At 44.8% G+C, this 27,748-nt stretch overlaps 4 protein-coding genes across 8 annotated transcripts; 1 reads left to right on the forward strand and 3 right to left on the reverse strand.

Annotated features, from left to right (window-relative positions):
* Positions 1-1,053: 1,053 nt before the first annotated feature.
* On the reverse strand, positions 1,054-10,102 carry LOC147269456 (uncharacterized). The gene is made up of 10 exons (XM_086196268.1): positions 10,059-10,102; positions 9,221-9,324; positions 8,870-9,142; positions 8,661-8,758; positions 8,483-8,550; positions 8,161-8,369; positions 7,917-8,051; positions 7,762-7,830; positions 7,585-7,650; positions 1,054-7,476 (listed from the first exon to the last, which is right to left on the reverse strand). Exons 3-9 carry the CDS (start codon positions 9,140-9,142, stop codon positions 7,588-7,590), a joined length of 915 nt encoding a protein of 304 aa, XP_086052394.1. The 5' UTR covers positions 9,221-9,324; positions 10,059-10,102; the 3' UTR covers positions 1,054-7,476; positions 7,585-7,587.
* Positions 10,103-13,210: 3,108 nt separating this feature from the next.
* LOC147269457 (protein phosphatase 1 regulatory subunit 3E) lies at positions 13,211-17,771 on the reverse strand. The gene has a single exon (XM_086185189.1). The coding sequence runs from the start codon at positions 17,467-17,469 to the stop codon at positions 16,543-16,545; it is 927 nt and encodes a 308-aa protein (XP_086041315.1). The 5' UTR covers positions 17,470-17,771; the 3' UTR covers positions 13,211-16,542.
* Positions 17,087-20,517, forward strand: c2h16orf46 (chromosome 2 C16orf46 homolog). 4 transcript variants are annotated; one of them, XM_086185222.1, is made up of 4 exons: positions 18,231-18,417; positions 18,550-18,780; positions 19,004-19,639; positions 19,960-20,517. In XM_086185222.1, the coding sequence occupies exons 2-4, from the start codon at positions 18,583-18,585 to the stop codon at positions 19,963-19,965; spliced, it is 840 nt and encodes a 279-aa protein (XP_086041348.1). In that variant the 5' UTR covers positions 18,231-18,417; positions 18,550-18,582; the 3' UTR covers positions 19,966-20,517. The 4 variants fall into 4 exon arrangements, with proteins under 4 accessions (XP_086041340.1, XP_086041334.1, XP_086041348.1 ...); XM_086185214.1 differs by lacking the exons at positions 18,231-18,417; positions 19,960-20,517 and adding an exon at positions 17,087-17,311 and having other exon boundaries at positions 19,004-19,953; XM_086185208.1 differs by lacking the exon at positions 19,960-20,517 and having other exon boundaries at positions 18,230-18,431; positions 19,004-19,953.
* Positions 20,518-20,641: 124 nt separating this feature from the next.
* Positions 20,642-27,671, reverse strand: atmin (ATM interactor). Of its 2 annotated transcripts, none has more exons than XM_086185176.1 (4): positions 25,445-25,539; positions 24,890-25,042; positions 24,363-24,562; positions 20,642-24,270 (listed from the first exon to the last, which is right to left on the reverse strand). In XM_086185176.1, exons 3-4 carry the CDS (start codon positions 24,554-24,556, stop codon positions 22,503-22,505), a joined length of 1,962 nt encoding a protein of 653 aa, XP_086041302.1. In that variant the 5' UTR covers positions 24,557-24,562; positions 24,890-25,042; positions 25,445-25,539; the 3' UTR covers positions 20,642-22,502. The 2 variants fall into 2 exon arrangements, with proteins under 2 accessions (XP_086041302.1, XP_086041294.1); XM_086185168.1 differs by lacking the exon at positions 24,890-25,042 and adding an exon at positions 27,352-27,671 and having other exon boundaries at positions 20,657-24,270; positions 25,445-25,570.
* Positions 27,672-27,748: the final 77 nt, after the last annotated feature.

Below are 27,748 nucleotides of genomic sequence, written 5' to 3' on the forward strand. Positions count from 1 at the left end.
GTCTAGGGGGTCAAATTAAGTTTTAAAGTGGCGGCGGAAGAAAGAAAGAATAAGAATTAAAGCTGCAAGCAGCGTTGTTAGGGCCTGAGCCCCCGCACACCCGCGGCCGGGTTCAAATCGCCGGCCGAATCCAACGGTGTAATCGGCAAATCCCTAGGCCTTGTAGTTTAGGAGATACGAGCCTCAGTGCACTGCACAGTGTGAGTGCAGAGCTGAGAGCCGGCCCTTTAAGAGCCCCTCCCTTCTCTGCTCGCTCTCTGCCATCTGTGTCAGAGTGGAGAGCAGAGGAGGATTATAACTCAGCATATATTGGTCAAAAGTGGAATGTAAAGACATCAGTTCGTAGAGTTTTTTGTCAGGAATTCAATGGCGTGTTTTTGAAGGTGTGGGTGTTTTAGTTTAGAAGCGTTTGTTTGAGAGTATGTACCATGAGGGCAGAGACCCTCCAATTGTGGTTTCCATGACAACCTTAAACAAATCTCTGTCATCTTTGGCAGAGTGGAGAGCAGAGGAAAATTCTGTATTTTACTGTGAAAAACATTAACTCTCCATATGTTGGCCAATAGTAAAATTTAAGACCATCTTTTTCAGTTGTGACTCTAAGTGCTGAGCTGAGAGGTGCGTATTGATCCATCTGCCTATCATATTCTGTCCTACCTTTTGTCTAAATTTGATGTGCTTCTTCTCGTGAAGGCGTTGAATGTCATCATCAATCCCAGGGTGATGGAAAAGTGCTCCTCCATCCATGTTGGTATCAAAGAGGTGAGAGTTGAAGTTGAGGAGGTAGAAGCTCCAGTTGGACCCAAATTGTGATTGCAGATCTGACAGCTTCATATTGACCCATGTGTTCATCATTGTCTGTGCTACCTGTTGGCTGTCAGTTTACTTTGATTCTTCAAGTTAAGTTGCTGAATATCATCAACCCCATGAATGTGGCAAAATACAGCATTGAAAACAGGAAATTTTACTGTATGGATTATTAAGTTCAACATTCATCGTCAATGATGTACACTGTAATTCTGACAATAAAAGACAGACATCAGCTGTGGTGAACATGTGAATTTATTAACTGATTAACTTTTACAAAAAGGTAAATTAGAAACAGTCACTGCATGTATAACAAAATGGTAAATGATAAATCTGAAGTGAAATAAAAATGCATTTATAACATACAGTGAACCATTAAAATTTATCAAAGTAACATGAACAAGTTAAATTAAATTTCTCCCCGTGGGGGTTCAATGCACAAACTATTTACAATTTGAGTGAGAGAAACCCAACATTCCCACATGAGCAAGCACTTGGCGACGGTGGTGAGGAAAAACTCCCTTTTACAGGAAGAAACCTCAGGCAGAACCAGGCTCAAAGTGGGCGGCCACCTGCCTGGACCGGTTGGGGTTGAAAGGGAGGAGGAGAGAGATGGGGCTGGGGTGGAGAGGGGAGATAGACTTGGGGGTGAGGGGCGGGGGCAGTGGGAGAAGAGGAGACAGAGAGACAGAGACAGAGAGAGAGAGAGAGACAAAGAGGGAGGGGGCTGAGAGGAGAGACAACAGGAAAAAATATACATCTATAACACATTTATAAAGAGACCAACAGCAATAATGTGACAGACAGTGACTCACAACAACTATAAATAACAAACACAAAAACTATAAATAACAACAACGTGCTGTGACCCATGATTGTCACGCAGCACGAGTGGAACCATGATTAGTCTAACTAAGCTATCAATTCATAGTCACTCTAGAAAACTGCATTAAGTGCAGTGCGTGACAGTGGAATAATTTAATAATAAATACATGAATAAATACCTTAAAAACCGTGCATGTCAAGACATGCACAGAATAAATAGGCAAAGTTAAAATGTTAAAAAAGTTAAAAAGGTTAAAAAAGTTAAAAAAGACACAGAGGTGGAGTGGGACTTTCTATACTAACAAATGTCAACAGTCATGCCAGGCTTCCTATCCAACAACAGGTCCGAGTCAACTTGTCCTACCAGCACACACAGAGCCAACTAAGCTGACATGAGGCTAGTATTTGACCTGGGACAGCGCCATGTAGCTTTGAAACTCAGTCATCCTGGTGGTCAGAATCGCCCTGCAAATCCTCAAACTCATCCAAACTAAACAAGCTGGCGAGGTCATCTGACTCCCCCTGATCATCTGAAACAGAAAACCTACACAGGATCCCTTCGTGATCGCTGAAGTAGGCTGGCCAGACTGCACATTCCACGTCGTAATGTGACGTTTGAACGTAAACGTGATCAATTAGTGTCCCCTTTTCTGTGGTCTGTTGTGTCACGTGTTGGGTGAACCCTTTTTGTTCCATGAATTTACAAATTGATGAGCCTTTCAAAATATTCTCATTAAAGTCTCCCATGACTACAATAGTGTTACTTGTCGGAGTTAACCAGTCAAGTAACCTCCCCACATTGCCTTTGAACAACAAAGTTGGTTCCGCTGGTAGACGGTAAATGACGGCCAGCGAGATGCTGAAGTTTTTGTACAGGCACACCAAGCACTCCAGATTGAAATCGGGTACCTGCAGAATGTCGACGTCCAAATGGGCTACACTATACAGGCCGACGCCACCGTGTTCTAACTGCTGGAATTTGAAGAATGTGGGGTCAGCGGCGCTGTAACACAGAGACCGAGGACGACTGTGGAAATCGTAGCCACCAATTTGCACACTGTCCAATGAGGACTGTGCAGTGAGCCATGTTTCTGTCACAGCAATGCAGTTAAGCTGCAAATGCTGCGTGCAGGACACCAAGTCTGGCAGGTGGCGACTTAAACTTTGTATGTTCATCAAATACACCACGAACTGTGTATTTGATGAAGGCTGCTCAATCAAAAATGGAGGCATGCTAGCTATGGCCTCCTTTATGGTGTCCTTGCAGTAAATGGCTCTCTCTTCAAAGTCCTTGATGATCAGTCCCGACAAAGCCCTAACACGACTGCACCTGGGCAGGCGTATGTAGCTCTCAAATACCTTCTTTAAACAAACAACAGCCTGGTCTACAGTCAACCCCTGCACTTTGTGGACTGTACAAGCCCACGCTAGCCTGAGGGGAAACTGCACCTGCACACAACCGCGCTTCCTGGTCTTCTCCCTGTCTGGTTCAATAGCAGTAGAATGCCTGTATTCTACTGCTGCGTGTGGACACTCTGTCCTCCTCTGTCTGCCAATGTTGTAGTCATCGAACTTGATGTAAATTCTCAGAGGAAATGTGGGGTCAGGGCCAAATTCAATATCTGTGACAGTGCCACACGCTCCATTGACCGGACCGTCCTGGACGTCGACGTTACGACAGAGCATCACTCTGGCGTTTTTGGCCAAACACAATTTAGATTCCAAGCACGTGCCCTGCCCCTTACTAATGATTCCAGGTTCCAATTTGCCGGTTTTGCGGTTCGGCGTAAAGTCTTTAGCATCAATTTCAACATAATCTGGGCACGTGCGGAACAACTGGTTCAAATTGAATTCTTCCACTTGCATATTTGTGGTGAAAATATGCAAGGCCGAGCTATCTTCCCCTGTCTCTCGCGATTTCAAAATTTGGATGTCGCCGTCTAACATGGGGGTTTTCTTGGAACGCACCCGAAGCCTATTCAACATCTCAGCAAAGGAGCTGTCCTTCTGTCGAACGACAGTAGTCAACTCCACCACACTAAAGTGGCACCACAGGTCCACACCAACCTGACCAGCACACAGAGGCTTCCCTTTAACGGGAGGCAACTGACATTACCAAATGGGGAAAAGTCACCGGTCTGTTTTAACTGCCTCAACCTGCCGTGGACGTATGCCAACAGATTGTGATCAACCATACTGATCTCATCAATGATGACAATTTGGAGATCTCTAAATATGGCCCTTAGAGAGTTCAGTTTGTCTTCTCCCAAGGGTGTGTAAGGCAAGCTGGAGTGTGTGCCAATACTCAGCGAGTGATGAATTGTTGCTGCGTTTAAAGCATATGCAGCTATGCCTGTGGAGGCCATTAACAGAACCGAAATACCATCTGGTTGACGACAAAGTGTTGCCAGCAGTCTCCCGGCCTTGTACTGAATAGCCCTAATTAAGTGACTTTTCCCAGTCCCTGCACCGCCTGTCAAAAACACATGCAGAGGTTCTGGGTTCTTACCCATGGCCTTCTGCAAACACCACTGTCTGACTTTGTTGAAGACAGCCATTTGCGTCTTGTTCAGAGACCTAACTAAGGCCAAGTCGTCACTTCTAGGCAAAATGCTCCTGTTCCTCTCCAAAAACACATCTGTTTTTGGTTTGGCAGCCGCCAACACACACCGCCCATGTATGACAGCTCCGTCCTCACCGTCACACTGAACCTCCTCAGTCTCGCCGTCGTCCTGGCGACAAAAGTCATTGACCCAATCCTCATTGAAGTCAATGTCCCTGTAAAAAGGATTATTCCTTTTCAAAAAGTGTAGTGCCTGTCTTACACGAGTACTGTCAACAAACTGATATCTGTAATGCCCTTTGTAGGTCAACTTGCGTTTAAGTTTGACCTGCATCATGGACCCTTCCATGCTAGTCCTAGGCAACACATTGGTGGTCTGCACAACATTAGCCGGAACGCATGTTACCGGCCCATGTACTCCGTTCTGCCCCCCTTTGGGCAATGCCAACATTTTCATGAACGGAATATGCAGTGCAATCAAGTGTTGCTCCAAGCTATTCAAACATCCCAGTTCCGGCGGAATGGGATCAGGTGTCAGGTTATTGACCCAACACTCAGCTGGAATCTGCCCTTTGGAAATCTTACTGTAACACGCATGGCAGATCCAAAGTTCCCCTCTACAAGCGGCCAACACACAAGGAATAACACAATCACTACAACACCTATGCAAATACGTGTCACTTATGCACCGGTTAGCAACGGCAACTCTTGCAGAATTTCCAGCATACATTTCATAACTACAACCAAGCACCTGAGTTCTGAACAACAACCGATGAACTCAGGGCCATCCCTAACCTTTTCCAAAAACCGATCCATAACAAAATTGAAATCATGAGACTTTTGTAATATTTGTTGCCTTGTCAAGGCAACACTAGCAATGACTTTCTGCTTAACCTCCAAACTATTATGGTACCTTATTCTTTTGACTTCCCTTGTCCTGTCTTTCACTCTCTGTCTATACTGGACGCTCTGTCTGTATTTTTGCCTACTTGCTAATTTACTCCGTGATCTTATTTTATCAGCATGCATGACATTCTGTCTGTATTTTTTTTTGACTGTTGGATTTAACGCGCTCCCTATGCTGGACATTGTCTCTATATTTCATAACACTTTTTGATTTGACACGCTCCCTATGCTGTTTGTGTGTTGATATTTGATCAGACTATATTGTTTGCTTTTGGCTTTGACAATGTCTCTGTGTTTTACATTTAAGTGATATTTTTGTCGACTCCACAATTTGGCCCTTTCCCTAAAGAGTACATTGTCAGAATACATTCTCTGAATCCTTAACTGCTGTTTTTTCCTAATCAACACATTTAATTTCTGCTTTTTGAGTTTCTTGAGTTTCAAATACTTTGACTTTTCACATTGACTGCTTTCTGTAGCCTTTGTTATACCAGTCACAATGTGATCATCATCAACACCTATATCAGTAACTACAAATACCGAATCATCCCCTACAGCTGTCCTGTCGCAATCAACATTTACCTTTTTGTTCCTCAAGCTGTAACTGTAAACTTCACACCCTTGGCAGTAACCATAACAAGTCAGCTGTCCAGGCTTCCTAACACAAACCACATTCTCAAAGTGCCTGTCCATGTTTTGAAAATAAATACACTGGTCTGACAAGCAGGGAGTGCCACAGCTGTATTTTAACCACCGTCCATCATAAAAAGTACACACAGTAAGTCCTAGCCAATCAGCAGTAACCTGAATTTCCACCTCTGTGGCCCAAGTGTTCACATTTGTCATTCTGGACTGCTCAAGATACTGTAAAACAGAGGAATACTCACTTCTTAAAAGAGTGAGATATTTAGCTTCATTCCCCTGGAGCTCGTTACATACAGCTGATCTAATCTTACGATGGTGCTTCTGTGAGCCACTCAGCCTGAGAGATGGCTCTGAAGAAGCAGTTACCATCGCCAACGATCCTCTCATTTTTACATGGAGGACCGATCAATCCAACTTCTTTTGAGACTAGAGGATTGAACTTCACAAAGTCTACATTGAACTTGCGACACAAAACCTGACAAACATCTACACCAAGAGGACTAAAGACCAGCATGTCATTTCTGACAGCACTAACAAATTGTACATCCATGTCTAATTCATGAGAGGTCTTTAATTTCTTTGACATGCCCGTGTCAGAAGAAATGTTGCACTTTCTACCATGAGTACTTTGTGGTTCTGCTTTGGACAAACTGCTCACTTCAGGGGATGAGGTATGGTCAGAAATATTACATACTTCCACACTTTCAGCGACACCAAGTACATCCTCAGATATGTGTATGGAGAAATCGTTGTGTCTTTGCTCAGTTACAGTCGACTGTGGGGCTGTACTGGGCTGTATGATAGTTTCTGCAGAAACACCAGATGGAACTGGATTTACACAACCAGTGACCGTAACACCACAGAGTTCAAATAGTTTCTGAGTTGAACTGAGACTCTCAGCCAAAGAGCAGACATAGTGGTGTAGGTCATCAAGACAAGCAAAATGCAGAACCACACTCGTACCACGGCAATGTGACAAGCCACTATAATTACGTGAGTGACTGTCAACCACAGCAAACTGTCCATCCCGATGGATGATGGAAGTGGTGTTTCCACACAGTGTCATAAGACATGTGCTGTACTGATTGAAGATCCTGGCCAGTCCATCACGAAGACTGATGAAGACACCAAAGTCAACCAGCTCCCCTTCAGTCACACCTACTTCCCCTAAGAGCACATCCCCAAAATGGAAGCTCCATATCTGTCCATCAACTTCCAAGTGCTGGGGTAGATCAGGAACAAATACCAGATTTGAGGGATGTGTAAAAGAGCCACTGTCACGCAAGAAGGTGTATAACTCGTCACCTTCCAACAAGATTCGATCCAGATCAGATGTTTTCCAGGAAAATACACAGCTAAGTGTGTGTTTGGCTATGCTGACCAAAGCAATAGCCATACACTGCAGACCTCCGTATCTGAACTGCTCATGTCCCTGATGAAATGAGCCCCTCACAATTTTAAGTAGCCTAATCCCTCTACTATTAGGAGCTACCAGTGCCACATCATTGCTGTTGTTAATCTGCATTTGCAGCTTTAACATCATGCAACATAGAAAAAACAGACTTAGCTTTGCCGGGCGTGTGCATCGTCTGCGTAGGCTCCTGGACAGTTGATTCCGTCAGCAAGGCAGGGCAAGCTGCGGCAACCTCCCTCCTCAGACCCTCTGGCACCACGGCAGCAGTCAGTGGCACCGCAGACTCCCCCAGGCACGCCTTGGCTGCTGCCTCCACCTGATAAAAGATGAAAAGAGAATGTTAAATGTAAATGAAGTCGGAGAAGAAATGTTGATTTTAATGAGCCACAAGAAGTAAACTGTATGTAATTAAAGCAAGGCGAACCTGCTACGCTGCTGGACGGGGCTTGGAGGCGGACACGGTCAGACGGGCAGGTGGTGTTGCCAGCACCTACATAAAGAAAAGGAGAGTAAGTATAAAAAAAGTGGATTTATATGTTGAAGTGAGAATGCAGGTATGAGTTATATTGCAGTTATTGGAAGAAAAGATCCAAATACCAACCTGTCGCTTCCCTCCTTTGTTCTTTGACGCAACACGTTGGCGCTGGTGCTTCCCGTGCCCAGGGGAAGGCTGAAAGAAGGAGAGATTTTTTTTTTGTGGAACATCTGATATGCATGTAGGCTTGAAAGAGTACATGTAATGCGTGGTATAGTTACCTGGCCAGCTGGTGGAGCAGCAGTGCAGCCAGAGCCAGAAGAAGGTGAAACCTTCTCCATGGCATCCACCATGTCACTGCTGAAACACACCGGGTTGGATGGGATGGCAGACCGTCGGGCCAGAGGTGTACCAGTCTTTCAAACAGAAAGCAAAGAGGGGAAGGAGGATATATGTTAGATGTTGATCATGACAAAAAGCGTTCAGAAATGTGCATTTGGATAATGCAGTAGTTTAATACATTACCGCGCATGCCCGTCCAACGATGGTCCACTTCCAGGGGTCACGATGACGAGGCACAGGAACGTGTCCCGTCACGATCACCCTGGGAGACACCCTCACACGTGGCGATGTGACACGGTGGGCTGTGGTGGAGGGGGGGCGAGCTGACGGACCTCGGCGTTCCACAGCAGGTCCACCACAACCGGCATGCCATCTGAGTCGCTGAGGTGAACCTGAAAGACAGCAAAACAAAGTAGACTTTTATGGCGTAGGGTCACGTAGCATGGGAGAAGAGGGAAGGTAAAGCATGTGACATATGTAACTGACAACATTGTGCTGTACTTACACCGTCGTAGCACCACAGCTCCAACCGATGGACTGGGAGGTGCTCCGCCATAGACACGTATGGGATACCTGAGAGATGTGGAAAGCATAAATATGTATTATAATGGTGCAATGTGCATTAGATAGTAGGACTTTTAAGTATGAAATTGATTGGACAAGGAGACATGGAAGAGTATTACATACCCATGCGCGCTGTGACACGGCGGTATTCCTGACGCAGCAGGTCCTGCAAGGCTGGATCGATGGTTAAGCGTGGAGGGAAATCCATCACTAACACCTTGAAGGGTGAAATGAAAGAAATGTCACGTTTGACTATAAATAATGACATAACTAACAAGTGTGACTGTGTAGGAGGAAAGACATAATAGTGTATGACAAACAAACTCACCGTCGGCCAGAGGCTGCTGACTGTTGTCAGGAGAGCACGGAAGTTCAACGCCGCCTCACCAACAGTCCTGCTGGCTGTGAGGTTGTTGCTGGGGGCACCCACGCACACCAAGTCCAGGGTCCAGGGGAGGGCAGCATGCATGACCTCGGTCCAGAGGTCAGCGATGGCTCCACCTGGAACAGATAAGAAGCCAAAAGACAGAGAACCCTGTGGCATACTCACAAAGCGGTTGACGATGGCGCGCAGGTGGGAGTCTCCCAGGACGAACACCATCTGTCACAGAAGCACATGTTTAGAACAGACAGCAAGCATGACATGCATGCAATGATGTAGAATGAGAAAGATTGGTACCTTCTGGCCGGGGGTCTGTGCAGGAGTGACTAACTTCACGGAATGGTTGGTGTAGAGTGAAGTTTGCCATCTCCGCACACGATGGCGGTGTCCGGTACCGCACCCTGTTAGTATAGAGATGTAAAAGAATGTGAGGCCATGGCTGACATGTTTTTTTGTGGCAAGTGTTTAAGTGGGAGCGGCAAGGTATTTAAAGAATAGGTAATACATACGAGCATGATGGTGATCACAGATGGTGATGTGTAGTTAGTTAGAGAAATGGTCTGAAGTCAACATGTCTTGATAGAAATAGATGTGTAATACCCTCATGTTGTAGGAGAATTTGTGAGTGATAGATGGATGTATTTCCGAAGCAGTGTGATGTGTATTTGTGACTTGTGTACGTTGTGTTTGAGAGCATGTAGTTTATGAAGAGGTAGCCTCTCCCTATCCTATCACAGGTGACAGCTGTCGCTGTAGCTGCACCTCTCCCACTACTCTCTGTTATCTGTGTGAGAGTGGAGAGGTGCAGAGTAGAGGTTTCCATGACAACAGTAGGGTTAGGGTTAACCCCTGGGCTAAGTGTGCTGCACAGTGTGAGTGCAGAGTTGAGAGCTGGCCCTTTAAGAGCCCCTCACTTCTCTGCTCGCTCTCTGCCACCTGTGTCAAGGGTGGAGAGCAGAGGAGGATTTGGGCTGTTTTACTGTGAAAAACAGTAATAACTTAGCGTATGTTGGTGAAAAGTGGAATGTAAGGGCATATTTTCATAGGGTTTTTTGTCAGGAATTCAATGGTGTGTTTTTTGAAGGTGTGGGTGTTGTAGTTTTCAAGCTAGAAGCATTTGTTTGTGAGTATGTACCATGAGGGCTGAGATGCTCCCCTTTTGGTTTCCATGACAACAGTAAACAAATCTCTGCCATCTGTGCTAGAGTGGAGAGCAGAGGAAAATTAGACATTTTTAGTGTGTGAAAGTCAGATAACTCTGCACATGTTGCTTCAAAGTGCAATGTAATACCATATTTTTGTAGGGATTTTTCTGAGGAATCCAGTGGTGTGTTTTGTGAAGCTGTGTGAGCTGTAGTGTAGACGTGAGAAGCGTTTGTTTGAGAGTATGTACCATGAGAGGACGTGGCATCCCATAGACTTCCATTGTAACGTAAAAAGTGTCTCCCCGACTTTGACGGCTTATAAAACGGAAACAGAGTAATTCATATAAAAACCTTACTCAACTTTTAATCAGCACAGTTGGGAGAGTAATGTGTGAAAGTTTGGAAGCGATACCATTAATGCCCTAGGAGGAGATAGATTTTGTTCAGGGAGTCAAAAAAGTCCTCATTGGACAGTTTTGTCCAATTTGTGGACATTCTGTTGTAGATAGGTGAGAGGTGTGGCGTATGAATTTTTCGTCTTGATGACGTCTTGGTCCCATGTCTGTGGGACATTCGTGCAAGAAGCTATAGTGCTTCCAATTGTGTTTTTGTTTTTTGCCTCCCTAGGTGGCGCTATGGAGTTTTTCCGAAAAGATTTTTTAGAATATTGAAATTTTCGCCAGACCAGACGTGCGTGCCAAATTTCAGCGACAGAAACAAACTTAACAATTTCAGATAAAATTTTTGCCACCATTGTTTTCAAATGGGAGACCTCACCCCCCCGGACCCCCCTATGTGGTTTTTAGAGGCCTGCGATGCTCCTAAGTGTGTGTTTTTAGTGCTGACTTTGTGTTTCTCTGCCTTGGAAACATAATAGGGTCTTCGCCTGAACTACCTTCAGGCTCAGGCCCTAATAATAACCCAAAAAACAAAGCAATTTCAGATATAATTTTGCCACCATTGGTTTCAATGGGAGACCTCACCCCCCCCCCCCCCGACCCTCCTATGTGGTTTTTAGAGGCCTGCGATACTCCTAAGTGTGTGTTTTTAGGGTTTTTAGTGCTGACTTCGTGTTTCTCTGACTTCGAAACATAATAGGGTCTTCGCTCTTCGCCTACCTTCAGGCTCAGGCCCTAATTATAGGTGATATAAGGGGAAGAGGAAACATCTGTGATTAAAGGAATAAGGACGCCATCTTTGTAAGGAGAAACTCCAAAACAACAGAATGGATTTTCCAAAGCTCAGAGTGCTCATTTAGCCAATGAATAATTCAGGCCCACCATCCTGACTGGGGCGAGGTCATAGACGGACCCAGCACTGTCGTACCTGTCGGCTGATTAGTCAGGATTCACAGGATGCCTCGCATGAATTATGAATCATTCAAACTGAAATCATGAAACCGACTTGTATGTACCGGCTTGGCTGTGAAAGACACACAAGGAGTGAGAGGAGAGAGGCTACGCAGGTGGCAGGAAAAGGACGCTGTGGTTGCAGACTCCTAACTCCAGACACCCTGGGGGAGAGAACCGTCAGAACATCATCATCACATGAACAAAGCGGTTATGTAAGAGGCTGTTGTGCTGCTGCATGATAAGTTGAATTACTGCTTCTTGATATATTTACAGCTCATTTGGCACACATGGTGTCAAGTATCTATGCGGCGAGGAAACTTGGATGTCTTCATCTGTTCAATTATGTCAACAACTGATCATCTGATTGACGTCAGACGGCGTCAGACGGGATGGATGGTTTTCATGTTTTTTTTTCTCTAGGTGACATTGGGGTTGAATGGCTTTGTGTGAGATGACAGACAGGATTCTGGATGATGTTTTGTGACATCGTCACACAACCCATGGCCCCGCCCCTCAAACACAAGCACATTTTATGTGTGATGGATACACGCCCATGACAAACGATCTGCTGTATGATTAGTTGAAGGTGATGTATTGAATCTATCCCACTACCAAAAACTCCTGCTAGATGAGCCTTACTGCAGCCAAACCAAACCGTGCATGTCTAATTTCCTGCTTCACTGGGCTGATACACTAGCATTTAATCTATCTTTATCTGTATTCTGGGGAATTATGTTGCTTTCCCCTTGAACCCCACTGCTGAGTTGCTCTAATCATAGAATTAAATTGGAAACCCACAGCAGGGTTTTATCGATGTCTTTCTCTGGAATTAGTCAGGTACGGCGAGGCCCTTTCAGAATGCCTTCGACACGACGATAAGAAAATTAAGTCTGACTCAACTTCCTCTGGATGTGAGCCAGTCATCGCTATCTTTCTTTCACAAGATGACAACAACACCAAAGATCTGTTTTTTGTTGTTGTTGTTTTGTTTTGTTTGAGGCTTCACCTCAGTCTGTTACTGTTTCACGATACAGACAGCGTCATTACCAGCCATCTAATTCAATTCAAGAAAGGTTTCAAAGATTTGCTGACCGGCTCTTCAGGATGTGGCTGGATTGCAAGCCATTTGCATCATTATTTCTTCTGCGGGCTTTACTGAGGCTGTTTAGAGGAGCAACTGTTCAAAGATATTAGTCAACCATCATGTGACAGAGGGTGTCAGAGAACTGGTGCAAAATCAACAACATGGACTACACTACACTTTCAACCATATGGTTCTGCAGCATGGAGCAAATGAAGGTTTTTATAGTTCAATTTCAAAGGAAAAGCTGCAAAATACACACCTGTTTTGATGAGACTGAATTTGAAAGAATTGCAAATAAATGTTAAATATGCCAGCGATTCCACGTTGGTATTTTTGTGCTGTCTGGTTGTATGTCACTGCACCGGGATCACCTGGTCCTGTGTCAGACTCTCACCCCTCCCTTTCATGTCAGCAGGGGCGTGGCTGTAATCAATTCCAGGACATGTCCGCAGAAAGGCCTTCAATGGCGATGGCTCCAACTGCAACTGTGCAACTACATGCAACTATGAAGGGAGACCTGCTACTCAGATATCTTGAATGGAAACATGCAGCTCTGCAGTCACAAAGTCCTCATGCTGTCAGAGAGATGAGATTTTAGTGTCATTATCATTGTATTACGTAACAGGTTGTATTTGGCGTGAACATGGAAAGGACGTGTCGTCATATGATGTGTCATTGTGAGGAAAAAGAACGAGCAGAATTTTTCATCACAAATTATTTTATTAAGCATTGTTTTAACAAAAAATAATGGTTAAATGGAAAACTAAACGTGGAAATGAAAATTAGAATCAGCTGTGCATGCAAACATGGCTAACATTCAGAGCAAAAGAAGTCAACAACCCACAGAAGAATTTAGCACATGGCAGATGTCAACACGCATCAAGGGTTGCATAGGATCGACAAAATCAGATTAACCCGACTAGAGAAATCAAAATACCTTTGACGACAATGATCAAGGCTTTTCACAGTGAGAGAAAACAAACATTAGCATTAGTAGCTATTCACAAGAGCAGCTTTCATACTGACTGTCAAACCTTTCTGAGTGCATTAAACCTGCTTTCACTGAGTCTGATCAGTATCGGCTACAATCATTAGTCGTTCATGCCAAAACTTATCATAAGCTAAAGTGCTTTTGACACTACTTTTTCATTTGTCCACATTTATTCACCCGCCTGCAATCACGTTGTCTTCACAAACAAGCACTTACTTTCCACCTGTTTCACACCTCTGAGTAAACACAGAGAATAAGGCGGCAACCCTCAATGTTTCAACTGCATTGTTTTCATTAAGATGCACTGCTGGCGCACTGGAAATTCTGCACTATTTTAACTTTATTTATAACAGTGCAAAGGCAAAATATCACAGTAGGCTATAAGGGGCTGTTACAATTTAATCAAAAGCTGAATTTTAACTGATTTAGAAAAAAGATTTCATGTGCTTTTAGTAAATTATTAACTTTGGCCTCCTCGTATTTTAACATCCACCTTCACTTCAGCACCATCAGATAACAACCTGCCCTCTCTCTCCAATCTGCTTTTAAAATGCTTCAAAATACACACAACGGTAAGAGGAAGACATTCAATATGAAACAGTAACACATTTACATACATATCTATATATCAGTGAGTTCTGATGCAAAATGTCATGTATACATTGAAAATCTAAACAGACCAGAAGCCCTTCATGTTTTCTATGGATGCACCAATAACAAAAGCATGGAGTGAGATAGTACTGGTATCTTACAATATTCATACTTGTTGAATTTTAAACTTAGGAGTCACATTTATTGGAAAAATGATGAATGCATTCTATTCGGATTCCAAACCCTACAGCCAATCTGAGCTGCTTGATTGGTATTGATGCATCTCTCTGTACACACGTCACGATTCCCAGCATAATTGATGCTGTCTGGTGTTTTACTGCATGGATGTTTCAACATAATGTACAATTTAAAAAAAACCTAAGCAGACAATATGCAGACTATTCAACCACATAACCAGCAGTATTGCCTGCCATCACCAAACTTTTTTTATCCACACGATATCGGAATAAACAAGAAAAAAAAATGCAGTTCTGCGCACAATACAGGTGGTAGCAAATATCAACTCAGTACCGTCTATCTCTCGTGGTAGCAAACTATTCTAACAAGTAGAGCATTGCAGTCCCCACACAAACCATGCAGGATTTAGAGCAAAAAATAAAAACTGCACAGTGGAACTGCTCCAAAAGCTAAGTGCTTCCTGGATTCCGTTTTTTTTTTTTTTTTTTAATCATCATCCTCCCAACCTGACTGTGTCATTAAGTGGAGCTTCCCTCTGAGGCAGCAGAGATGTAAACAGAGAGAGGTTCCATTTGCAATTAGAGTTCTGGAATTTACAAGTGGTTCCTCTGTTTTCCAAAACACTGACAGTATCAGAGCACTAAATTACCAAGAACTGCATCTAACGCAACATGTTACATGACATGGAGAGTTGCTTGTTAGCGAGATTGAGAACACAAACGATCCGAAACGAGTTGGGAGGACAGCTGGCAGATGGACGTGTCAAAGCATTACAGATGGAATATTAGTCTGAAGAGAACAGGTTGGTATGGAGATAAACCATAATACAGCTCAGCTGGCCAGTCAGGAGGCTCAAACCATTCTGGCCATGTAGGGAACAGCAATTCTGGAGCCCAGTGCTGCTGACTAAAACCCTTCACAGCAGCAGAAGTTGGTTCAACACAATGATCTGTGTAATAGCTACTTTGCAACTCTGCACTATGAACAAGTGCATAGAGAACACTTGCGATGAGGAAGTGCCTGGAATCAAAACATGTACAGTAGTATTTATCGGTGTAAATGTATCTGTAAAAAATAAGCAGTGTCAAAATAACATCTGTTGAATAAAGAGCAACCTGAAGTAGAAGAGAAAAGTCCACACGTAATCTGAGGTAAATTTGCAAAAAGCTACCAAAGGTATTTTACATTGGTATGTGGAGGCGTGGGAATCAGGAAATGCACTCAAGAAGAACACTGTTCAGGACAACAGCAACATAAAAAATATATTTTCACAGTGCAGGATGAGAGTGCTGGAGCCCATTCTTTATAGCTTCATGACTCTGTGGAAAATGCATAATGCAGTGATATCTGGGGCAAATTTCAATCTTCAAACAAAATGTCTGAATCATTTTCTTTACAGTGTAGACTTGACATTCCTTGTGGAAGTCATGTCTGAGTAATAAATACAGGCTTTGAATTTGGCAAACATTCAAATCAAATAACTTGAAAACAATAATAATAATAATAAATAGCTGTGTAATAAAGGTAATCATTTCAAGCCAAATAAAAGTAATATTTTAGATATTCAATGCACAACTTCCCTTGTCATGGCTGATATAAGGCATTTTCAGTGGCATGAGAGAGGAACATTAACCATTAATTTTTTATTTTTTTTTGTCAGTGTGAAATGCCGTTTATTTGTGTCAACTTTGTAAGACATCTTGTGTAAGGTATTGTCTTTGTTTCCCCCAGCCTGCAGGAGACCACCATTACAAGGCTACCGGTTCGCTTGGCATCCTCATCAGCCTTGAAGTGACGCTATCTGATTGCAAAGATCCGATAATATATTTGCACACGTGCAAGACGAAATATGATAATTTGTACAACGCACTCGCCACCAAAAAGAAAAAACAAAAACAAAAACCTACAGAATTTCCTGAAAGGGGCGTGGATGCCAGCATTGCCCGGCGCACGTGTTCCGACATTACATAACGTGAACATGCCCTCCCAAAGGGCATCGAGCTGTACAGAGCCCTGACATCAAGGCAAATTATCTAACAGCGTCCCTAATCGGGCACCTCAAATTCCCAACACCCTCGATCTGTTGCCACAGCGGGGAAAATATCTTAAATAATGTGGGGAATTGATTTTCTGGCATACAGCATGTGTGCAGCTGACAATGGCAGAAATTAAATACCAGAAAAGTCATAATTAAGGTACCCGGGGACCAATTACGCGCATGTTGCGCACGCAGTGTGCCACTATACCGACAACAAAGCTCAGATGAAGTGAATCCATCCGTTCTCCCATTCACGTGGCGGGGACATCTTGAACCGGTGACGTCGCACTTTGTAGTTGTTCCCGTTATTATTGTCCCAGAACTCTTCACCGCCGACACAGTATTTAATTGCAAACTGCAACGTGCCTCCGTTCTCCATGTAAGTAGGCATGACGACCTTGAAGGAGAACTTGTCGGTGACACCGTCGCTCGAGTCAGGAACGTAAGAAGCCAAACTGTCCATGTATGTTATCCAGTTGTTGAGGGAATACCGCAAAGAGACGCTCTTCTCGAAAGCCAGGTTCAAGACCCGCACCATCCCGGAAAGGCTGAATTCGTCCGCCTCGACGCATTCCAGCATCACTTTCACCTCCCTCACTCTCTGCTCAAAGCCCGGGAGCGTGCCTGGGTTAGTGAACTGCAACTCCATGAAAATGGACTGGGAGGGGGCTCGGGGGAATTTCGTGTTCAAATTGTTAAGGTGCATGGGTCCTTTAGGGAGTTTGGCCAAAATGCGCTCCGGCACCTCTGGCTCGTCTGTATCATCGAAATGTTTCACTGAGATGAGCTCTAAGCCCAGTGAGTCGGCAAAGCGGACCTTTTTCTGACTCGTTGGACTTCTGCTGCGAGAGATCTCCAACTTTGCCCTCTCGGTGGGCGTAGGCAGCGACTTGCACCTCCGGCGCAGGTTGGGACTCTGTGGAGGCTTCAGGAAGATCTCTCTGCCCCGCGGTCTCTCGTCCACCACGGGGCTCTCTATCGGCTCACAGGTACCGTTCATCATATCAAACTCTTCCCCATCCTCCAGCCGCGGGTTTGCCGCTGCCAAGCTCCCGAACAGTCCTGCTATGCAGCTGTAGTTCCTGGGCAGGCAATTCTTTGGAGGCAGCATGACCACGGCGACAGGTTCCACAGAATCCGCTTCCATACAACGCAGCAGTCCCTGCACTGCAGAAGCGGAGCGGTCGTGACGGGAAAAACCGGCGAGGTTTTTGCTGAAGCCGTCAGGTGTCAGTGTCCCACTCCCGGATAGGTGCTCCGGTTGCGTCACCGGCTGACACTCTTGAGCTCTTGACCAATAAACCTAGCTGTTGTTGTGCGCCAGCAGGGGCAGTTTGCTCCCGCTGATCGGCCGCTTTAAATATATGCAACCCAAGTCGTTGCGAGAAAGAGATACAACTAATAGCACACTTCCTTGTGAGCACCGGGCCGTCCCTCTTTTTGCGCGTTCACGCGGGTTTGTCATTCTGTGTGATTCTGCTGCGCGCGGGGCAGTCCACTGGAGGTCTACGTGCAGAACTGAACGTTGCAACGAAACAAAATGGTTTCCCCTCGTCACAACAAGAGAAACGTAGTTTTTCCATATGATTAGGTTCCCTGATAGCGGATAGAACAGAAATCAGTAGACAAGCTGAATAATTTCTCCATGCGTGTGGACTTTGGGGAATTTTTACAAGAAGTGCATGTGCGGCTATAGGACAGACATGTGAGCTCAGGCCGTGGTCCGTCCTCCGCCTCTCGGAGTGGACTTCTGCTATTATCTCTGTATTGTTTCGAGTATTAACGAATTACCCGGCTGCACATTGCGTAACAAAGATGTAACTAAGCATTCCGCTGAGGAAAACCATACTGGGCTGCAGCAGCAACGTCACGACACCGCCCCCTCTGGACGAGTTAACGCCTCCCGGCGCAGCCTCCGCTGGTTGCCATGGCTACGGCGTTGTAGCTCGCCGCTTCTCTTGTTAGAGAGGCTGAGGGACAGAAAGAGAACTCTCCCGATAGAGCGCTGTGGTTTTATGTGAATTCTTCTTTCGATACCTTGGAATTGTAACAAATCAGTACATCATGCGACGAGGATTCAGACCGACGTGTTTTGGTGAGAGAAATGAGGTCTGACGTGAAAAGTTTTGACGTTTAAAAAACGTTGTGTTCAAACTGGCCTAGAGATCAAAGTACTGGACATGCTATAACTGGTTTTAAATGGGTTTTTTTCTTTATCCTTTCTTAGATAAAACCGTGAGATAACAAGGTCAGCGCACAAATGGCGACCTCAGAGGAAAATGATCAAACACTCCTGGATGGATCAGACCAGGAGCTTCCGGTTCAGGAGGACGCAGCTGAGGAGCAGCCCTACAAACCAGAGAGGACACACGTCCATGTGCTTCTACAGATTAGCGAGGAGGACAAGAAAGAATCAGAGCCCTACGAGTATCATTGTTACTCTGGCTGGGAAGAAGCTGTGAGTGCATGAGTATTACTGCTATTATCCTCTGTCAGAAATATTGGCGTCTGCATATGTTGAGCAATATGTGTCCGGATTAAGTTTTCATGGAACATAATACAGAAAAAGATATAATTGCTTACCTCTTAACACTGTTTTACATGACATTACTCTGCATGCAGTTTTGCCAGTTGTATTATTTGTCATAAAGTGGTTCAGCTTTAATCTGGTTTTGTAACAGGTCCGAGGTTGGGCCAGAGTCGCACCGCTGAGCTGCATACTTTTACCTCAGAGGAGAGACAGAAGATCAATGTATAAGGAGGCTGATAACCCAACCTCCTTGACTGTTGAACCCACTGTCTGTGATAAGGACCGCTCAGCCAGGAATGCTGAGTGGTGCAGTCAGATACACGTGGGCACTCACAACAGCTTCAAGAGGTCCATGCCATCAAGTCAGCAGGCAGGGCCCTGCAGTCCCTATGCTGCCGAGGCTCTGCAGCCAGAGTCGCCAGTACTCGGTACCATGCAGACTGACATGTCACGTCCCTTCATGGATGAAAAGATAGAGGAAGGCCAGTCAGTCAGAGGAAGTCCTTCACAACTTCACTCCTTCCACTCAAAAGTGAACAAGTTATCAAAACCTCCAAAACACAAGTCCAGAAATATAGTGGTTCCCATTAAGAACTTCACATTTTTACCACCAATCAAATCACAGTGGCTGTACAGTGGCAGGAAGGCTCCACAAGGAGAAACGCCAGAGAGGAACTGTTCCATGTCCGATAAGAGAGGTGGCACAAGAGGAGTACGAGTGATGTACCCTGCAGCCCTGACCTCTAAGTGCCAGACATGTCAGCATCACCAGCACTTGGTCCCCTCTGTAGGTGTTTCTCTTCCCAAGAGGTATCGTGTACCAGTGTCTTCAAAACCTGACACGGTGCACTGAGCCAGACCTCCACTGCAGCACCTGAACTGACTTGAGATGTGTGTTTGTGTGTGTGTGTGTAAATCTATGTGAAGCCTGTGAAATAAATGTTCAAATGACTGATGAGGATACTCAGTGATGCAAGTAGAACAACATATTTTAGCTCACTCTTAGGGCCGAAAGCGATGCGAAAACAAAATTATACTGTAGTTATTTTTCTGGATTTGGTCATTTCTTTTGCATTTCATTTCCAATTTTTTTTTTGTGTCCCTTAGGTCTGAGGAATTAGATGTGCAGGCTGAACGCCCTTCGGTCTTTCACAGCTGCAGCTTGGCCATTTTGTAACTGATAAGATTTTTCACTCATCACACAGCCAAACTCTTTTGTATGACAGCAATATTGAATTGTTCAAATCATTTGGCCTGTTATTTTGTCCCACCCAGCTCCCCTAAGTGCTTTCTCAACTGTTGCAGTTACCAAGCAACGGTGCAGCTACCTCATGAGTAGCATGGCTGCGAAGGGACTTGTACACTGCTAGATACTCCAACCACAAGGCAACTGTCAGTGTTAAGCTGCAGCTTGCGATTACACAAGATGATAAAAAATTCTGCCAAACTACTGCACGAATCCTGCCAATAATTCGGTTATTAGTCGATGGGGTTTGGATTTGGATGAGCAATATGAGGGAAAATCTCCAACCGGAACGATCGTTTTAAAAAAAATATTACCTCCCTGTAGTTGTCGGGATGCTCTGGAAAAGCATGTTTTTCCTTATATGAAAAATATCAAAGTAAAATAAAATAGTGGGTGATACGTAAGAGTTGTTTTATTGGACAAGCCATCAGTCAGTCACCAGTTGGATGTCCCTGCACAGAAATGAAAAGATGGATAGATTACTAAACATTATAGAAGGAACAATCTGATGGATTTGGGTATACAGAAACAAAACTTTCCCTCTTGTTCAATAATTAATGACCAAAAACACAATGAACATGTTCCAGCAGTTTATTAGAAATATCTGTAGTGTAGCTTAGACAATTAATCAAGGCAACAATTAACTACACATATAGGTAACAGAAATTCAAATGTTGTGCTGGGAAAATACCTGCATGCAGAAAATAAAGCACTGTAACAGACAGTTGAGACTGACAAGGCATCTACACACGGGTCTGTTTGGAGCAAGACATCCCTCCTATGCCACGAGAATAGCAAGGACAACCTAGACGTACTATCTAAATAAAACTAAGGTTGAAATTGAATTTGTTAAAACACATTAAGATTGGAACATTATTCTTCAAATGTTTGAGTTGCAGAAAATAGAGCCAGTTACATCTGCACAGCGTCCTGTTCCGTACATTCCTCTATAAAGAGAGTCTTAGCCACCCAGGCGTGGACATGGAGATGCATCAAACTAATGATCTCTGAATGTCTACTTTCCATAGGAGCTATAGAGGATAATAAGGGCAATCATGCAACTAGAAACACTAAATTAAACATGCAAAGCAAATGTTTTCCACTATGTTCCAATGCTTGGGAACCGTTAAAGGATTCTGATCCTTCCTTTAGAGCAGCAACTTGTAACAGAACTAAAGTTAACACTTGGGTTAAGGCACCAAAAACTTAAAAATGCACAAAGAAGCAAGGCTAATCATGGCTCTCTATTTGCGGAGGGAAGGGGGGGGGGGTTGCTTGTGCAAAATGAGGTAACTCAGTAGGTAACAAGTTCAGTCACAAATGAAAACAACAAAAGCAAAAGATGTTAACTGGTAACCGGTGGTCAGAACTGAATATAATCAACAAGACTGACAAACTTATGCCAGGACGGTAGCTAATGCTAACGCTAATCCATTGTGTTTCTGTCCAGTAACGTCTCTGGATCACCTGCTACTGTATACACTTACACCCAGCTAACGAATCAGTCAAGACAACAACAGCTTAGTCTTACTTTACTGACTTGAGCTAACTGCTTAGCTACAGAAAACCACAAACGTGATTACACAACATCATACTTCACAATCACCTTTCAGTGAAAGGTGTGCTACGAGCACAACTGACAAGACAGGAACATTTCATTTTTACTTGTGCGTGAGTAATGTTTGTTTGTTTTTAAGGTTACATCTTAAAGGTAGTGCGCAATGTTTTAGTCATTGCTGAAGATGCAGGAGAACAAAGCTGGTCGATTCTCACCGGCGGATGTAAAACTTGCAAGTATGTGATAGTTTATAATCTCGCGGTTGCCATGCTGACAACGGTTCTTTTAGTGCTGCTGACAAAGTGAAGGCTTCATGCACATTTCATCCACATATGTAAACCAAATGCACGATAGTGTTAACTGTACAGCTGAGAGGATCTGTTTTCATGCAGCATATGCACATCTGAAGCTGTCACATAAGCTGGCCTTTCCTTCACAGCTCGCTGATGATGTCATCCTTGTCAACTGCAATTTGATGAACTGTTAAATCTTTTTTTTTTTTATAACCGTCGGTTTTTAAAAACACCAAACAGAAATTGGTTATACTCTGAAATATCAAAGTAAACTGGCATTTATAGACAAGACACATTTTGTTTAATTTATGTGCAAATAAATACGTAAACGGTCAAGAGCTGTAAAATCATGCCCATTGAACTAATAAAGTGCGCAGAGCTGTCAGGGTACCTGGAACTGCTCTGGACATGGTGCCCCTAATGGAATGTTCAAAGACATGTTTGCAGACGTCTTACTGCGAAGCCTGTGGTCCACTAGAGGACAGCTTTGACTGATTCCTCATATAGGAAGAGGCAGACATGGGAAACCTGTGCTGCAGGAGGTCTGACAGCTTCAGCTGTTGGGTTTCTCAGGGTGCTGAAAGAGGACACAAAGATCCTCACATGTCTGAGTCTCCACCGAGCTGAAATGGGACTCCATATTCCACGCCATGTCCGCTGACAGGAAGTCATCCATGACGGTTTGCGTTTCATTGCTCGTCAGGAAGAGGTGTCCAAGGCCTTCAGCCTGGATGGTCTGTGTCTCTGTGCTGTTCAGGAGCCTCGCATGCTCACCCTGACTGACGGGGGTCTGCGCAGACAGGCTCGGTGCCAGAGAAGCAAGATCGGTCTGTGTTTCTGTATCCGAGGACTCAGTGCTCATAGAAAAGCTTGAATGACGCAGGATGCTGCTCAGAGGCATATGGCTTCCGGCGCTCAGCAGGAAATTGAGGTCAGTCTGAGTTTGAGTATCAAATAGCTCCAAGTCACTGGCTTGGGTTCTACTTGGTCCTTCGCTTTGGTCCAGTTCGTCCATTAGGAGGAAATCTGTCTGGGTCTGGATGTCCAGAGACTCTAGCGGCGTGTCACCACTCATTCCCACCAGGTCACTCTCCTCTGTCTGCGTCTGAATGTGCACAGCGTTGAGGAACTCTTCAAAGTCAAAGTCAATGCCACTGTGTTGCTCCTGAACAGAGCCCAGACCCGACCCACAGCCTGCAGACGCCTCGCTCAGCACCTGGTGGCCTGACATGCTGTCAGAGAGAATGTTTTCTAAGTCATTTAACAAGGTCATGGTTTGGGTCTGGTTGTCTGCCATGTTGTTTGAGTTGAGCTCATCTGTCTGTGCTGTGTAACACATGCCTCCTGCTGCCTTGGAGACCTCATATATACTGCTTCCTGCAGCAGTGAGGGGCTCGTCGAGGTCCAGGGCTGTCTGAGTGGAGACACTGAGGCTGTCGCTGCCAAACAGGTCTGAACATGTGATAGCCTGGTCCTGAGCCTTCTCCTCTGATTGTGGCACGTGGGAGGATGTCTGGGTCTGTCTGGTTTTATACGGGGGCACAGATGAGGACATCCAAGGACTTTGGCTCAAGCACTGGCTCTCTGTCTGAGCTCCAATCGTGGATGTGGCTTTGACTCGGGAGGAGAACGTCTGGGTTTCAACACTGACTGGCAGGAGGACTTGGGCGCTCACACTGATGTCTGTCTGGGAGCAGGATGACACTGCGGTCTCACCCACAGAGCACACACCTATCTCCCCCACCCCTATGGGCATTTTTGACAAGTACGATTTGTCTGTCTGGATGTTGGTGGAGGTGCTCCTTCCTCGTTGCCCTCCCAGGTTGCTAGCAGAGTCCTCTGCACCCTCAATGTCAAGACTGACCTGCACTCCTGTGCTGATGGGCTCCAGGCCAGAGCGAGAAGTAGGCATGCTTTCCTTGAAACCCAAAATCTTAGCGTCCAGGTGAGGTACCACAGCTCCTGAGGTTTGTGGCAGGAGGTGAAGGGTGCTAACAGAGCCCTGGCTGTCTACTGCCAGCACTACAGACCTGAGAGCCCCACTCTCTGTGGATGGGAGGAGGACAGGCAGGTGCGCCAGCTGCATCACAGGAACACTCACCAAGGCCATCTTGGGTTTGGGGAGAAGCATCTTGTGGAGGCTCTTGCGGGGGTTGGATTTCTGACTGGCTGATTCTGGGAGGTTAACAGTTGTATCAGAGGAGTAAGAGTCCTCTGTCAGCTCTTTAGTTGCAGGTGTGATCTGACAGGTGGACTCACTCTTAACCGACTCAGACCCACTCAGCAGTTTCTCCATTCTACGCTTCTTAACTGGGGGGATTCTGAAAGAAAACAAATGAGAAATAAAGAGTTTTACGCACAAACCAAATGCAATGTTTCACTAAAATCCACTTTAGTAACTGCATATCCATGCCTGTGCTCTGTAGGGATCTCGTGTCCCGTCCTGTAGATGTGTGAGAGTAGTGCAGCTCTGCTAGCGTAGGGGCAGCCACAGGTACATTGGTAGGTCTTGCCACAGTCCTCTATGTGCCTCTTCAGGTCCCACTCTGTGCTGTAGCCATTGTTGCACTTTGAGCATTTGTGCTTCTTCTCAGCATGCATCTTCATGAAGTGCTGAAAAATAATAAAATCATAGCGTGAATATGTTACTTATAAATCTGTCACATGCTTAAATGTGAGTATTCAAAAATCCAGACAATGGGTTCTGATGTTTTCAGATGCTGCTGCGTCAGTTAGGATCATTTTTGATTTTACATCGCTTTCCACTGAAAGGCTCTGGAGGTTTTAAACAATGAGTCCCAACTTTAAGGGAGGTGTTAAATATCTAAGAGGTACAAGCAGGGCAATAAACCAGGCTGAATAGGAAATGAACTGTGTATATTGCAGTGGTCTACCTTGGTGGCACTCAAAGCGCTTTACAATGTTGCCTCATTCACATACATTGATGGTGTAGGCTGTCACGCAAGGTGCCGACCAGGAGCAATCAGGGGCTCAGTGTCTTGCTCAAGGATGCTTCAACATCGGGGGAAATTAGGACCGAACCAGCAACCCTTTGGCTGAGAAAGCTCCTCTATGTCTGACCCATGCCGGCGCCTGAGTACAGTGGTGCAAAAATAGTATGTGGGTGCTGATAAACACAGTGTAGCATACGTAAAACAAAGATTTTTTTTTTTTTTGCCGGCAGTATACATGGGCTGGTGACATGATGTTATTGGCAGCCTATGTCCCTCGGTCCGGACAGGACGCATCCATCCCGTTTTCATTAATGCAAAATCCCCAGAACACCTTGAGGGAATTTCTTCACCAAGATTCACTGGGACTCAAGGGAATAAACTGTTCATGGTCAAAGTTTGTGGACACTGCCATAGGAACACAGTACGGCTGCATAAAACGTGACACTGCGATTCCAGGTGTAACATGACCTCTTCCACAAACTGAGAACTAGCTTTACTCCAAAGACTAAGTGGTGTACAGTGCACTGTGTGAAAGGCTTACTTGCTTAACCAGAGAGAACTGGGAGAAGGGTCTGTTCGGCCCTCTGGGACAACCCTCGATGGGACAGCAGTAAAGCTTCTTCGAGGCCTTCATGTCCTTCCTGACCGTGGGATTCACAAGATCATCCTGAGGGGGAGAGACAGCCAGAGGTCAACACAAACACATATTTGTCTTTCAGATGCTCACTCAGAGCAGCTTGCTGTGGGCGTTACAGCTTGGCCTTTGAATACCTCCAGACACTGTAGGAGAATGAGTAAAGAACAGTAACTAACAGATGACTCTGGTTCTGCTTTACACATACAAATTGAGTGAAGGGAGCATGTCCAGTTGCTTTTCTCATCATCCCAAGGGAGACTTCAGCACCATCCACCACCACCATAGATGATTAGAAAGGACGAACAGAGATGCAGACGAAAACATCACACTCTGCTAATATTGTAGCTGCACTGGGTTCAAGGTCAACTCTATCTGCTGTAACACCGACAGGGGCACAACAGCAACCTAACAAACATTGTCTGATCATCCAAAGTAGTTTGCACAGACTTACACAACAATTAGTCTTCTTCCATTTGGCTTCATCTGGTTGTAAGCTGAAGCCTGAAATGACTTCTAGATGACAACAGTAGGTCAAGTTTAGTCTTCAAACAGCAGGATGATCAGCTAATAGCCTGCTGCAGAGGGGCTCAGCAGGGCTGCACAAATTGGTGGAAAAGTCAAATTGCAATTTCAGTAAAATAAACAAATTTTATCATCAGCTCAGTTATTTGGTTATCGAAATAATACTGTGTTTTGCAGGTAGATAGTGTAGGCTGACATTGCAATTGGTTTAACTGTGCATAGACGAGCTAATACTCCATCAAGGTGAATATAATACTGACAGATATGGTGTCTTACATCATGTCTCACTCTTGATGCTGGACTTCATGAATAATGCAGAGAACACATACAGAGTGAGTAATACCAGCCCTTTACACATTTTACCTTTATCTTTGATAAGAATGTCATCACCGCTAGCTGACAGAACTTTCACACAGTTTTGGGTTATAAATAATCTCTCAATCGCTCAATCTCCAATCCTTACGGGCACAGATCCACATGGTGTCCGCAGGACTGGAATCTGCTGTCACTCAATAGACTGACTTCCTTTTTCCTTCATGAAGTGATGATGCACAGAAACTAATTCTGGGCCACTTCCTAAAAATCCTAAAGGTTTATTTAATCCTGATTTATGTGCAGCAAGATCACCGATTTGCCTTTTAAACCACCTTCTTACTGGGCCACTTGTAATTCAAATGCTCACATTCACCTAGTTTAAACAAAGAGCTTTAGTCTTTTGCAGGACAAAAGGCAGCTTTTCCATGCAAAGAACTTCATTCATGAAGGAGAGACAGTGAATAACTTCCTCCCACAAAAAAGCCCAGTGCAGTGACGACCCAAGACCCAGGGCCAGAGGTAGATTTTGGTCCAAATGCCTTCATGCTTCCATTTTGCCAAATGCGAAGTATTGGTAGTAGCCAGGAACGACACATTAGAACCCATACACGGAGATAAGCACATCTACGGTCTAAATCTAGCCTGTAATGGAGGGGTTGTATATGTTCCGACTACTGCAGACACATGTGCACCAAATCATGACCCGATAAGATTAGCTAGCCTTCGCTCGCTAGCACTGAACTAAACTAAACTAACAAAGTAAAACTGATATTATTCACATAAAACTAACTTAACTTCTATTGTTACCGTGTCTGATAAGAACGCCCTAGCGTTAAATGTTAGCTACAGCGGCGAATTGTAGTGGATGACTTGCGTTTTCCTGTTTAAATGACAGTTCTTTAAAGCTAGCATTTCCAAGTTAGCCCTTGACCCCTAACCCACGTGAGCATGTTCGCGTGCTGCCTAGATTTTACCTTTACTCTGTGGGACTTTACAAGATGCATGTTCAATGCAGGTGTGTTGGGGAGAATCTTGCCACATCCTTCCACGGTGCAGAGGATGTTCGTCCTCACTTCTTTGGTCAGCTCCAGTATGGTGGGCTTTATTATCTCCCGGGACTGCGACAGAGGCTCGCCGTGACATTTCAGACTGTCTTTAGGTGCGTTAAGTCCGTTACTCGCCTTGTCCGTGACAGAGGCAGCCATGTTTCTATGTTGACAGTCTATTCTGTGTATCCGAAAGCTTCAGAAGAGCCGTGAATGAGAGGTGACATGACGTCCCTCTGCGTTGACTGAAGGGCTGCTCAGCCAATGGCTATCACTGGGAATTACGTTACATCCGGTGTGAGCATCCGACTTTCATTTTTTTCAA

Source organism: Aulostomus chinensis, chromosome 2 (genome assembly GCF_037954235.1).
Source record: "Aulostomus chinensis isolate RoL2024-O1b breed Wild chromosome 2, RoL_Achi_v1.0, whole genome shotgun sequence".
Classification (NCBI taxonomy): domain Eukaryota; kingdom Metazoa; phylum Chordata; class Actinopteri; order Syngnathiformes; family Aulostomidae; genus Aulostomus; species Aulostomus chinensis.